The sequence below is a fragment of the Lepidochelys kempii genome, chromosome 25 (genome assembly GCF_965140285.1).
Source record: "Lepidochelys kempii isolate rLepKem1 chromosome 25, rLepKem1.hap1, whole genome shotgun sequence".
NCBI classification, from domain to species: Eukaryota; Metazoa; Chordata; order Testudines; family Cheloniidae; genus Lepidochelys; species Lepidochelys kempii.
The window spans coordinates 10,904,246-10,916,557 of NC_136404.1; the positions used below are offsets into that span (position 1 = coordinate 10,904,246).

Genomic DNA, 12,312 nt, shown 5'->3' on the forward strand with positions numbered 1-12,312 from the left:
ACGTGGCTGACTTCAGATACAGTTTGCGGCAACATATGATTAATATTCAGAGCTGTAGTAGCTTACCACATGCATCCTAAGCGGGAACACGGATGTCAAATTGGTCACAGCCACCTTTTTGGCTGTGTGGAGGAGACTCCCTTTAACCATTTAACCAGTTTGCCTGCTTCTCCCTCCTAGTTCTCAGTGCGGCAGGCAGGGCATCCTAGAATGCGCAGGTGGACTGCCACTCTGTGGGTGCGTGTTCCCGGCAGAGGCACGGGGCGATAGCTGCCTACATTTTCCCAGACTGCATGGAGTTAAAACTCAGCTGTTCAGAGGCGCTATGGGGGACAAGCTTAGTGGATGTGTGGTTGCCGTGGAATAAGTGCTGTGTGGACAACTCCATGCCTGGGCCAGAAGTGTGTCACAGACTGGTTACTAAGACATAGCTGTAATCTCAGTTTATATGGGGCCTTGGTCTGTCGGAGTGTGTTCATCTCCTGACCATAAATGGGGGGTGTGTACATCTGTTAAATTATAGCAATGAACCTCCCACATGTCCCCCGCCATAACTCCTGAATTCATTAGGAATAAAGTGGCTGCCTTGTCCTTTATTTTGCATTCCTGCTTGTATCATTAACGGGGCTTCTGAGTGGGAAAGGCTGCTCTGAGCTTGCATGGATCCTTTTACCGATTAAATCTGGGACCAGCCCTTGTTCCTCTCTCCTATTCAAGTTGGGGGCTTTTTTTGGTATTGGAGGTCTTATGAGCCATCAGCATTCACACTGAGCTCTGGCTCCATTCCCTGCAGATATGCTCAAATCACCACTTAAAATAGGACACTGAACCAAACTAGGCTTTATACAATGACCCATTTATTTCATATAAATGTCTGGAATTTAGATCAGCACCAAAACAGAAGTGCACCATTTTGTTTCTTATCCATGTTAAGAGGGCACCAATCAGCAACAGCCTGTCCTTGGGCACGGCCACTGAAACAAAAAGCACGTGGCAGCCAGAATTGTGGAAGGAACTACACTTTCCAAACCCTAACCAGCATGGTCCACTGAACTGGGATTTAAGAGAGCTTTTCCTAGCTCTGCCACTGAACAGCGGTGACACCTTGGTCAAGTCACTTCCTTTCTCTGCCTCTTCCCTCTCCCACCCTTTGTTTGACTTGTCCACTTAGATTGTAAGCTCTTTGGAGCAGGGGGCCATTGTGTAAGTAAAAGGCGGAGGGCTTTGGGACCCCTAGGTGTTACTGTAATTTAAATAACTCTCTTCTGTCCTGGAAGAGTTTTGCTACGTAATCTTCAAAAAATGACTGAGGATCAGTGAGAGCTGGGCCAATGAGATCCACTAACAGGCAACCCAGCACGAGAACAACAGCGCAGAGGTCTAAAGCAAAATACGCCAAGCACTGGACTTCCTGGAAGATGCGGCCCTGCTTAATCCTGCTGCAGGTCTCGAATCCTGGCTTTGAAATGTCTGAGCGATTCCAACAAACTGATGGGCTGGAAATTGGCTTTAAAGCGCTTGGAACGCTGGCCCATCCACCCGCAGACAGTGAGAGACCGCAGCCTCTGGTGGGCTGGTTCCCTGTGGATAACACCAGCTGTCTTAGCTGCTGCAGATAAGGGAGTCTTCCCACGTAACAGTCAGATTCTGGTTTCTCCATGCGTTCTCTGCAGCGTTAGAGCATTCAGCCTTTCATTTGGCGAGGAACACAGTTACAGCACCATCTATCAAGCCACTTTTAAAAACCTTCCCTAGAAAGGGCATAAAATCTTCCCATACCAGTAGCCAAAGCCCTGATGGTTGGCTTGAAAGTACAAATTAGCACAAAGAAACCTGGTAAGTTGCACAGAGTTTTTAACGTTCCCGTGCCCTACTGCAGGAGCACATAGATGCTGGGTAAGGGTGGCCCATCTGGGGCCTAAGATCATGAGGTTTGGAGGGAATCTTCAAAAGCGCCTCAGTGGCTTACGAGCACACGTCCCATTGGCTTTCGGTGTGCTCCTAAGTCACTATGGGTCTGTCTACACTGCAATTAAACACATGCAGCTGGCCCTTGCCAGCTGACTCGAGCTGGGGCTGTAAAACTGGTGTAGACATGCGGGCTGGAGGCTGAGCACCCTCCTCGTGGGGCCCCAGAGCTTGGGCTCCAGCCTGAACGGCCACCCTGAAATTTTACAGCCCCAGAGCCAGAGCGTGAGTCAGCTGACACAGGCCAGCTACAGGTGTTTCAAGGCAGTGTAGACGCATTCCTTCGGCTACCTCTGGGCGCTTCCCAGCACGGGTAGAATAACGTGCACTAGCTTTGCGCAAGCTATCCCGCGAAAAATGGTAGCGTGGCCACAGCACCTTGGGTCACCCATCCAAAATCCTGGATACATGCTTGGGGGCTTGTCCGCGCTGCCAGGGCCACCCTGCTATTTTAGCACACTGGCTTGAGGAGAGCTAGCCCGTGTCCATCTGCCTAAGCTGGGAATTACACCTCCCGTCTGCAGTATAGATGTACCCTTAGGGTCTTCTGCAAAAGCCTGGTTCTCATTTACACTAGGGCCTCCTGATACTGTTCTGGTGGTGCAAAGGGGTCTCCCTTTGGGTGTAAATGACTTCGAGTTTAAGTCCGGCAGAACCTTATGTCTAAATGTGAATCAGGCCCTAAGTTCTGAATTGGTCCATACAGTGGAGGAAGGGGAGTTAATTTCTCATGCACGAGGCTGACTAGACAGGCCAAATGGGAACCTTGCCAGCTGGTTCTCTTAACCTGTGTATTAAAATACATTGGGATTTTAAGTTGGTTTAATTTTTATGGGCACTTTAAAAAAAATTGGGTAAAATGCCCTGCTTCTATCAGACCAAGGCCTGTTCTCTATTCTGAAGGAGCGTGTCCGTTTGATCACGGCAGGGGTGGAGTGAGGTGATCTTTCAGTTCTATTTTTAAACAGGTGGACCACTCACTCCAATGGGAAAGTGGGAAGGGCAAGGGGGGGCGGTAAGGGTAGAAATTGTCCTTTTGCAAGACAGGCCTAGAAGAACATGAGAACGCTGTAAGTGGGAGGCTGGTTGAGATGAGAGCTCGACACATCATTCAATTGTAGAAGAGGCACAAGCCATCCTAAATGCACAAATACGCACATCGGAGTGGACAGGCCTAATGCCGAAGGTCAGTACGGTTTCGTATTGACTTTCTTGTGGCCACAGGAAGGTTTTAAGAATTGGCAGCTGCTCTAACCTCAGTGGTTTAGAGCAATTTTGCTTTTAGTTACTGAGCATCTCACCCCTCTTGCTGTCCTCAGGGTCAGAGATTAAAGGTCAGTGAGGTACCCAACTTCTGTTGATTTGCCGGGCCAGTTGGGCACTGAACTCTCATTTGCGCCTTTGGAAATCTGGCCCTAACAGCAGCTAGTGCTTGGTGATGCAACATGAGTGGGTTGTTACTTGAATACATCTTTGCTGGTTTGCCTGGCTAGTGCCTCATTCTTAAGTTGCTGGCTGAGGATGTGAAATTTCTTCCCTTCAAAAGCTTTCGATTCATCCTATGATTCTTTGTGATCAGTTATCCTGTGACCAGTATGAAAAATGTAGCTCTTCAGAGATACCCTCACCATGGGATTCCCAGTCTTGTGCTCCTTGTTCACGGCTGAAAAAACACCCATTGCTCTGTGATTCTTTGACATCAGAAGTAGCGGCCTGGAGCACAAGACCCCTTGGGCACACTCAAGCCACGCCGGTACCTTGGCTTCTTTTATCGACTTCCCTAGTTGGCTTTTTGCTGATCCTGCTCAGCAATGGAGTTCCACAACTTGTCCCCCAACTCTCCTTTGACACCTTTCCACCCAAGGGAGAAAGCTGATCTTGGGTCCCTTGCTTATGGATCTGCAGCCCCTCTGCGGTAACAGAGCCAGCGAATAAGCGTGCTGATGGCTTTCAGGTTTTGTTTTTCCGGAAGAGCCACCCTCCTTAAATATCTCCGAGCCCTCTTCTGTGTCCTCCCTTGCGTCGCTCGAGCAGCTCTTTTCTCTTTGTGAACCCTGGCCTTGTTGGAGAGCTTGGCTCAGAATTCCTCCACCTCGAGCGGATTAATCATTTTATTTATTAGGCTTACGGGCCAAATCCTGCTAAACCCGGGGCTTTGCCAGATAAACAGGCTGCTTTGCAAAGGCAGCCCGTTTGTGAAAACACAATTAGCAAACCCTGTAATCTGCACTAATTATCAGGCAGCACTCAGGAGGTTCATTCGCCTCGGCTCCCGCAGGGTTTCCCTGGCCCCACTGGAAGCTGCTCCTCGTGCTGGAGGAGGAGAGGGGCAAGAGCTCAGGTGAAACCCCCAGAATTGCCCAGACCATGGAGGAGGCAGAAGCTGGGAGCAGACGCCAACCTGGAGCCTCCTTCACAATTGATTATCTGCTCTTCGCTAAGGGGAAGCCAGCCAGCAAGGAGCGGGAGCCCAGGAGCTGCCGGCCACAGGACACCCCTGGCTCCTCTGAAAGGAAATCAGTGGAGGAGGTGGTTCGGGGGAACCCGCCCGTCCCGGAGTCTCTGGATCCACTGGACAAACCCAACCAGTCTTACATCGCCCTCATTTCCACAGCCATCCTCTCCTCCCCGGGAAAGAAGCTGCTGCTCTCGGATATTTACCAGTGGATCATGGATAACTACCCTTACTTCAAAAATAAGGTGAGTTCCCCCTCTCTTGGGCTGGTAGGCTTTCTAGGCCAGGATGAGGGCTGGAGCGGGTCCAGCTGTCCCCAGTGCGTTCACATCCTGGGCTTCAAGCTTTCCAAACCTCTCTAGCTCCGGAGTCACTCCTTTGGGGCTGTGTTTTGGCCCCTGGTATATTCCCAAGGGGAGCAGAGCGATTCTATAGAACTCGGTTACGCTTTCTTTCGTAAAACCCACCAGCCCCGTCTGAGCCTATCGGCGTGGGGGCTTGCACAGCTGAATCGCAAAGCATTGCTTCTCTCTCTCTCTCTGATGTTTTCACTGGGATTTTGGGGGGATTTAATTGTCCAATACAAACTTCTCCCTCTTCGGTGAGGAATAGACACGAGATCGCCTGGCCTCTGAAATTAGACCAGCAGAGACGAAGGGCGGTGGGTCAGAACTAGGGAAAACCTCCTCTTTTTGAAGGCAAGTGGAAAGTTCTCAGTCGTTCGCCCTTTCGCGCCCTGAACTAGTTGAGTCCCCAGGGTGCTGTATCCTGTTCGTTGCTGTTGTGTCTCCTCTTCCTGATTTTCAAACTTGCTCTTTGTGATCTGCCGCTTGCGAGAGAGGGCAGGGTGAAGGTAACACTCCCGCTCCTGCCTTCCGGCCACTCTGGGTATAACGGATGGAAAAGGTCAGGAAACATTGAAATGGAAAGTCTGCTCTAAACCTCCATTGCTGGGGGAATGCAAAGGCCCTTTTCCAGCCTGGCAGGAGAATGCAGCGGTTTGAGGGGCAGGTGCAGAGAGGGTCCATAGCTTTCGGGCCTGGAGTGGTGTTGGGTTGGGGTTTGTTTGTTTTCAGGTCAGACTCATCTTTGAAAACAATCGGACTGTGACTGTACTAGGAAAGCGTCCCCGTCCATGGGTCGTCCGAGCGATTGAGCAAACACAATGGGAATTGTGACACTGCCATCTGGAGTACATGGGGGGGTGCCCCTGTGCGGGGGAGAGGGGTCGTCAGTTCTGCTTAGGGCTTCGAGTAGGGTGCGGGGAACCAAGCTGTGGGGCGAACTCATGGCTTGCTGCGGGAGTCATTTAAGTGACCCGCAAAGGAGGCAGAAAAATATCCCGCATCTGCCTTTGTTTTTCCATACGTTACAAACCCCTGCTTGCTCACATTGCAAAGTGAGGGCTGGTCGTCCCTGGAAGCATCTCCGATGGCAGCGGGGTGAGAGGGGACCTAGCAGAAGCAACACGAGCAGAGAGGCTGCAAGCTGCAGCAAGTGAGAGAGGGAAGCGGTTTGTCCCATCACTAAAACTTGGGTCATTCGACGCTGCTTTAATTCCACTGGCGAATGAACCGTTTGGAGCAGAGACATCTCTGTTAAAAGAGTCACCCGGCAATCACAAGTACCTCCAGCCACACCTTTGCTCCAGCAAACCTGGAGAAGAGCAGACTGGATATTTCTAAAGTTAGGGGGAAAAACACCAGGGGAGGGAAAAACTTCCTTTATCCATTAGAAAGATGGCAGGAGTGTCTAAGTCTCAAGTCCAGAGATGGTGGGCTTTATTTTTTTAAGTCCTTTGCTGGACCCCCTCTAACTCGGTTTATCCATCTGTAGAGCTTGGGGACGTGACAGGACGGTTGAGGGATCCACCGATGATCTGGGATCATGAAAACAGGTTTGCGGCTCGTGTAGCCGCTGCCTCGCCCCGTGGGCTTTTGCCATGGAGGTTTGATTGCCTGTGTCCCTACCCCGCTTGCCGTATCTCAATCCCCCCACCGCCCCCACTCATTGGCTTTGCAGGAGAAGAGCTGGCGCAACAGTGTCCGGCATAACTTGTCCCTGAACGAATGCTTCATCAAGGCCGGGCGAAGCGACAATGGCAAAGGGCACTTCTGGGCCATCCACCCGGCCAACCTGGACGACTTCTCCAAGGGCGACTACCACCGGCGCCGAGCCCGGAGGCGCATCCGCAGGTGAGAGGTGGCTCAGGGTGGGGGAGTGGGGCCAGGCGCTCAAATCCTCCGCTTATCCCTCCAGTAACCCCCTCCCTAATGGACTCTTAGCCTCTAGCCTGATGACCAGCCGGCATTACTCCCCCTTCAGGGCTAAGACCATTATTCCTTCATGCTGACCTGAATCTGACCTTGCCAGACCCCAAATGCTACCCACGTTCTCCTTTCACTGGAGCCTGGTCCCGCAGGTGACCTTGTCTCCACCCTTGCTTTAAAATCACCCTTCTGCTCTTGGAAGGAGAAAAACTGCCATGTCTCCTCTCAGCCAGCTGGGGAGACTCGGCCTGGTGGTGGTTTGTGGTGAGGCGTGAAGAGACCAAGTCAGGTCTCCGGGGAGGGCGTTTGCCCAGTGCACCAGGGCTCCTGGCCTCCCGTGTTTACCAAACATTCCTTGGTGCACGAGACCAAGGACCACTGCAGGTTCTCGGCCATTTAATGAAATGCAGCCTCATTCGTTTCTGGCTTCTGGAGCTCCAGCTCTTCTGTGGGCAGGAGATGGACACTGGGGAGCTAGGACTCCTGGGTTCAGCTGTGCAGCTTCTAGACCAGTCAGCGTGTGGGGCGCAGTTTCATCTGTACAACGGGCATAATGCTCACCTCCCTCCCCAGCTGCTGAGAGAGGGCTGATGTCGGGTAAGCGTGTTCGGAGAGGCGCTCAGGTGAAAGATACTAGGGAAGGGAAAATAAGGGTCCCATGGGAAGGGATGGGGGACTATGGAAAATCAGGGCATGTTGGAGAGAGACCCACTTCCAGTCAACCTGGGGAACTCCTTGCCAGAGGATGTTGTGAAGGCCAAGACTATAACGGGTTTCAAAAAAGAACTAGATAAGTTCATGGAGGATAGGTCCATCAATGGCTATTAGCCAGGATGGGCAGGGACGGTGTCCCTAGCCTCTGTTTGCCAGGAGCTGGGAACGGGTGACAGGGGATGGATCACTTGATGATTCCCTGTTCTGTTCATTCCCTCTGGGGCACCTGGCACTGGCCACTGTCAGAGGACAGGACACTGGGCTAGATGGACCTTTGGTCTGACCCAGTATGGCCGCTCTTATGTTCCCTCCTGGAGGCCAATATGAACTCTTGTGCCAGTGGGGTGGAAGCTGCAGAAGGGGACGTAGCTGAGACAACTGACCCTCCCATGGAGTTGCTGAAGCTGCCCTGCCTTGGCGGGGGTCGGGGGCGACCCTCCCTCCCCTCCATCAGGGCCAACCCTCCTGGCGAGCTGGCTGCCGCGGGAGGCCCGATCTTCCCCTTCTGCAGCCAGCTCGGGTGAATCTGCCCCAGGCTGGGAGCAGGGGCCTTTGTCTGTCTGACTGTCCTCTCCTTGCCCGATGCAGGATGGCGGTGAACCTGAACTATTGCCACCCGTACGCCTTCTACGGACTGAGCTGCTGCCCGGGACGTGTCTGCCTCTGCTGCCCTCCCTACGCGCACCATGCTGGCCCCAGCCCTTCTGCGCATTGCCAGCCTGGATTCCCCCTCCTCCCTCTCTACCCGCCCGCCTCCCAGCGTCACCCCTACCTTCCCGCGGGCGCCCACAAAGGCCTGCAGGAGAAGCCGCTCAGCTGGCCTTGGCACAGACCCCACTTCCATCGCCCCCTGCAGGCTCATCCGTACCTGTAGCCTCCACTTCGCCAGCCTCCGGGGAGCCTTGGGCCACCAGGGATCGTCCCAGCAAGGAGATCTTTGGGTGCTTTTCCTTCTCTGCTTGGCCTGGGACGCGGCTTTGGAGCAGCCCCTGAGCAGCTCGGCGTGGTTTGCCTTTGGGTCCCTGGGGCCTGGCTATCTTCCCCACCTCCACCCTCTTCAAAGGGGGAAGTGACTCTTGCAACTCCAGTCCCCGAGTAGCCCCGCTCCATCTGGCTCCCTACGTACAGCCGTGGAACCGTCCATGCTCATGGCCATACCTGCCCAGCGTCTTTAGCGTTTGAATGCTGACGGGCTGCCCTTCCTCATTGCTTGGGGCTGCTCCTTTCTGTGTCTCCCCGTGGTTTTGATTTCAAAAGACAAGAGGCCTACGCAAGACTGAAGGGGCCCTAAAGCTCCGTAGCACCTCACTGCTGTTAAACCGTCAAGCAGGCAGGAACTCGGCCTGCCAGCCACCTACAGGACATCTGTCCACCTCTGTATTGCTCCAGGGGCATGCATGCAATCCTCTCCAGCCCTCCCCTCCCGCCGTCCGCTAGGTCTTCTGCAATGCGCCCAGAAGCTCTGCCAATTCTGGTCTGTGAGCTCCTCAGACTTGACCACTCCTGCTCTGGGGGCCCAGGCCATCGGTAAAGGGATGCACAGAGCCTTTCGCATCTAGCTCCTGAGCTCAAGCGTGGCTCGGCTCAGCCGCTGATGGTTGGTGGGTGACTGGCCCCAGCTGCTCGCTGGGCTGGGCATTAACGTGATGATAACCAGTTGTCTGCATCCCACACCACTCTTGTGGGCAGCCTCTGGAGACAGGCCAAGGACTGAATAGGTCATGGAGTCTCCATTCTCCTGCTGGGCTGGGGTCAAACGCAGGGCCGTCACATACCAGGATTAGCACCATGTTGATGCCTAAGATAAAGACAATGTGACCTGCCTCCCTTCAGTGTGGTGCTCTGGGCACCACTAGGGATGTCTGGGTCACAGATAGATCTTGACGACCCATCTGCAGCCGTGGCGAATGCACACGGGTGCGTCAGCTCAGGCAGCCAGAGCCGGAGGTCCCACCTTCAAGCCCTGCTGCTAATGACCCTCCCTGGGCCATGGCCTGATGTTCACAAGCAAAACCATTTTCCAGTTGGGCAACTGATCCTCTCAACGTTGCCTTGTAGGCTAAGCCGCTGAGCCCAGGGTGAGCCTGGCCCACACTCCCCTATTCAGGGCCAGGAAGCTGGGATGGAATTTGCACCCCCCAGCCGGTGCAAACCCACTCTGGCGGTGGAGCCAGAAGGTAGTGATAGAGAGGAGGAGTCGGGGTTCCCATACACAGAAGTGTATTCGTGCGACTGAGGGAACGTGGGATTGGAAGCACAGCTACCCTTGATGTGCAAAGAACTTCACGTAGGAAGGAAAAGTCCACTGCACAGCTACTATCTGGGGAATAACTGGCTAGGTGGCCGTGCTGCTGAACAGGTTACAGCGGATCACAACTTGAATGTGAGTCACCAATGCGATAGTGGCCTTTTTCGCAGCTGTTGTCAACCTGGAATGGATTAATGGGAGTGTCATGGTGACATGGGCGGTAATTGTCCTGCTCTCCTCGGCACCGGTGAGGAGCACGGTGTCCAGTTCTGGGCACCACCCTGTAATAAAGATGTGAACAAAGTGGAGAGAGGCTGGAGGAGAGTGAGAAAAGCGAGGGAAGGTTTAGAAAACCTGATTGCTGAGGAAAGGTTAAAAAAATGGCCATGTTTAGTCTTGAGAAAAGATGATGGGGGTGAGGGGAGACCTAATACGTCTTCAAATCTGTCCAGGGATGTTATAAAGAGGACTGTGATCAATTGTTCTCCATGCCCATGGACGACAAGAAGCAATGGGCTTAATCTGCAGCCAGGGAGAGTTAGGTTAGATATTAGGGGAAACTTTCGAACTCTCAGGGGAGTTAAGCTCTGGACCAGGTTGTAGAATCCCTGTCATTTGGGGTTTTTAAGAACAGGTTGGACAAACCCCTGTCAGGGATGGTCTAGGTTGACTTGGTCCTGCCTCGGTGCAGGGGTCTGGAGTTGATGACCTCTCGGATCCCTTTCCCCCTCCATTTCTATGATTCTTCCCGTGCCACTTACAACCAAGCTGGGCCCAGCACTCGCTAACGGGCTGCAGAGAACAATCACCAGTGGGCGAGCGGGGACCTAGCAGGCTCTTAATTCCCTTGAGACTTTGATGTGGCATTTTGGTTTGAACCAGGCAGTAATGTTCTACTTCTGCCTTGCGCTTTGTCTGGGTGGGTTTGGGTGACCCCTTCCCTGCGGACACTCAGCGCCCCCTACCCTCCTCTCGTGTTAATGACTCCGACCCTGGCTGGCTTGTGAAGTCGATCGGGTGGGTTTCTTTGCGGGGTAAGGTCTTGTGCAGCACGAACCCTTTTCAGACGTAGCTGGAGTGAAATCGAGCGAACCCCCCGCCCCTCCCAGCGTGGAAATACACCGCCACCCTGCCTCGTATTAAAGCGCTGTCCAAGCATCAACGCTTCAGTGTGAAAGTCTGTTCCTGGGACAGTGCAGTGAATCCTCTGGGAACGGCCACTTCCTTTTCTCTCCTGACTTCTAGAAGTGTGCACATGTAGGTTCCTCCCACCCCTCCCAGAAGCCGCTTACACATATGGGGCTTAAAATCTCCTCCTTGCATGGGGGGCGGGGGTATTGCGGTGCTTTGATTGGAAATTCATTTGACTGATGGGATAAGCCTCCATTTTTATTTAAGAACGACCCTGCCCTGATTTCCCCCTGCTAATTGTTCCTGACGCCCTTAATGAAAATCGCAGATCCCAGGCCCTAAGTGGCATTAGCAGCCTTGCTAAGAAAGACGACTTTGCTGGTTTAAGCCCAGCGGCTAAGCCCCCCAAATCTTATAGCGGCCTCGCAAAATAGGAAGCTTATGACACAAACTAATCTTTTAACGTGGTCCGTGCCCTTTGGATTGAGGCTGCTGGGGAAACACATTTCAACCCCTGGGTCAAATGTACATGTAGGTGCAGGCCCGAGGGCTGCAAGGGGGCTGGTGCACTGAAATCCTCTTTCAAAATGTCCTGCCTTCACTAAGGCTTTCGGCTGCTAGTTACCTGCTCCTTTCCTGAGCCGATTTTCCACTGCACCTCCCGCAAGCCCTCATCTTCTTTTCCCCGGAGGGGAAGCCACTGTCTTGGTCCTCTCCCAAAATCCTGTGCCCCTCCTGTGAACAAACAAGGGCCCTTTCCTAGCTCAAGTCCCTCCCCTGCTGCCTTGGGGGGCCCTGGCTTGAGTGTTGAACCTCTAGCAGAGTAAATGTGGCCCGTGCCAGGGTGAGTGGGGGTAGGGTTGTAATGCGTGGGCCCAGGCGAACCAGGCGCCGCTATGCTAAAGCAGGAAGGAGATGTGATTGTTTTCTATTTAACTAGCAGCTAATGCCTGGATCCCACCCAGCGAGGGTCCTGATGCTGAGCTCGTGCACACGGGCTCCGCAGCGAGCGGCTGGACGTCCCGAGAATGTTGGGCTCGTCCCGATATTTGAGGCTTTGTCTTATAGACACAACTACCTCTGCTTCCCTTCCCCCGGCAAAGAAAAGTAGCCCGATTTCTCACGCGGGTCCCCCTCTCTCTGCAGGCTTGGGGATAGTTTTGTTCTCGACCCTTGAAGGCCGCAGGGGGCCTTGCACACGGCGGTCACCCCACCCTTCCCAGCTGGCTCCATGGGAGGAGGGTCCTGACTTCACGACGATGGGGGGTGGTGGGGCGGTCACGGCAGAGGCTGAGACTCGCCGCTTTTACCTCCTTACTTGGGTGGGGGCCTTTGGGAAATGAGTTTGGGTCTCAAACCAGTCCCCCCCCCACCCCCCCATTGCCGCTTTGTGCACTAGCCTCTGCCCTGGCGTATTTGGAATTGCACCCGCTGCCCACCCTGGGGAGGGTCCCGGGTGGAGCTGTCCCAGCTTCCCCCAGGTGGTGAGACCTGTAATCAAAGCCTCTCTCCCTGCTACCACAATA

General features: G+C 53.7%; 1 protein-coding gene across 1 annotated transcript; it reads left to right on the forward strand.

The window, feature by feature from the left end:
- Nucleotides 1–3,195: 3,195 nt before the first annotated feature.
- Nucleotides 3,196–11,119, forward strand: LOC140903237 (uncharacterized). Its single transcript, XM_073324200.2, has 3 exons — nt 3,196–4,668; nt 6,446–6,618; nt 7,996–11,119. Exons 1-3 carry the CDS (start codon nt 4,336–4,338, stop codon nt 8,279–8,281), a joined length of 792 nt encoding a protein of 263 aa, XP_073180301.1. The 5' UTR covers nt 3,196–4,335; the 3' UTR covers nt 8,282–11,119.
- The last annotated feature ends 1,193 nt before the right edge of the window (nt 11,120–12,312 follow it).

Coding starts and splice junctions, on each gene's coding strand:
- LOC140903237 (XM_073324200.2), top strand. CDS start 4,336: ATGGAGGAGGCAGAAGCTGGGAGCAGACGCCAACCTGGAGCCTCCTTC. Junction 4,669..6,445: donor ACCCTTACTTCAAAAATAAG/GTGAGTTCCCCC, acceptor TTGGCTTTGCAG/GAGAAGAGCTGGCGCAACAG. Junction 6,619..7,995: donor GCCCGGAGGCGCATCCGCAG/GTGAGAGGTGGC, acceptor TGCCCGATGCAG/GATGGCGGTGAACCTGAACT.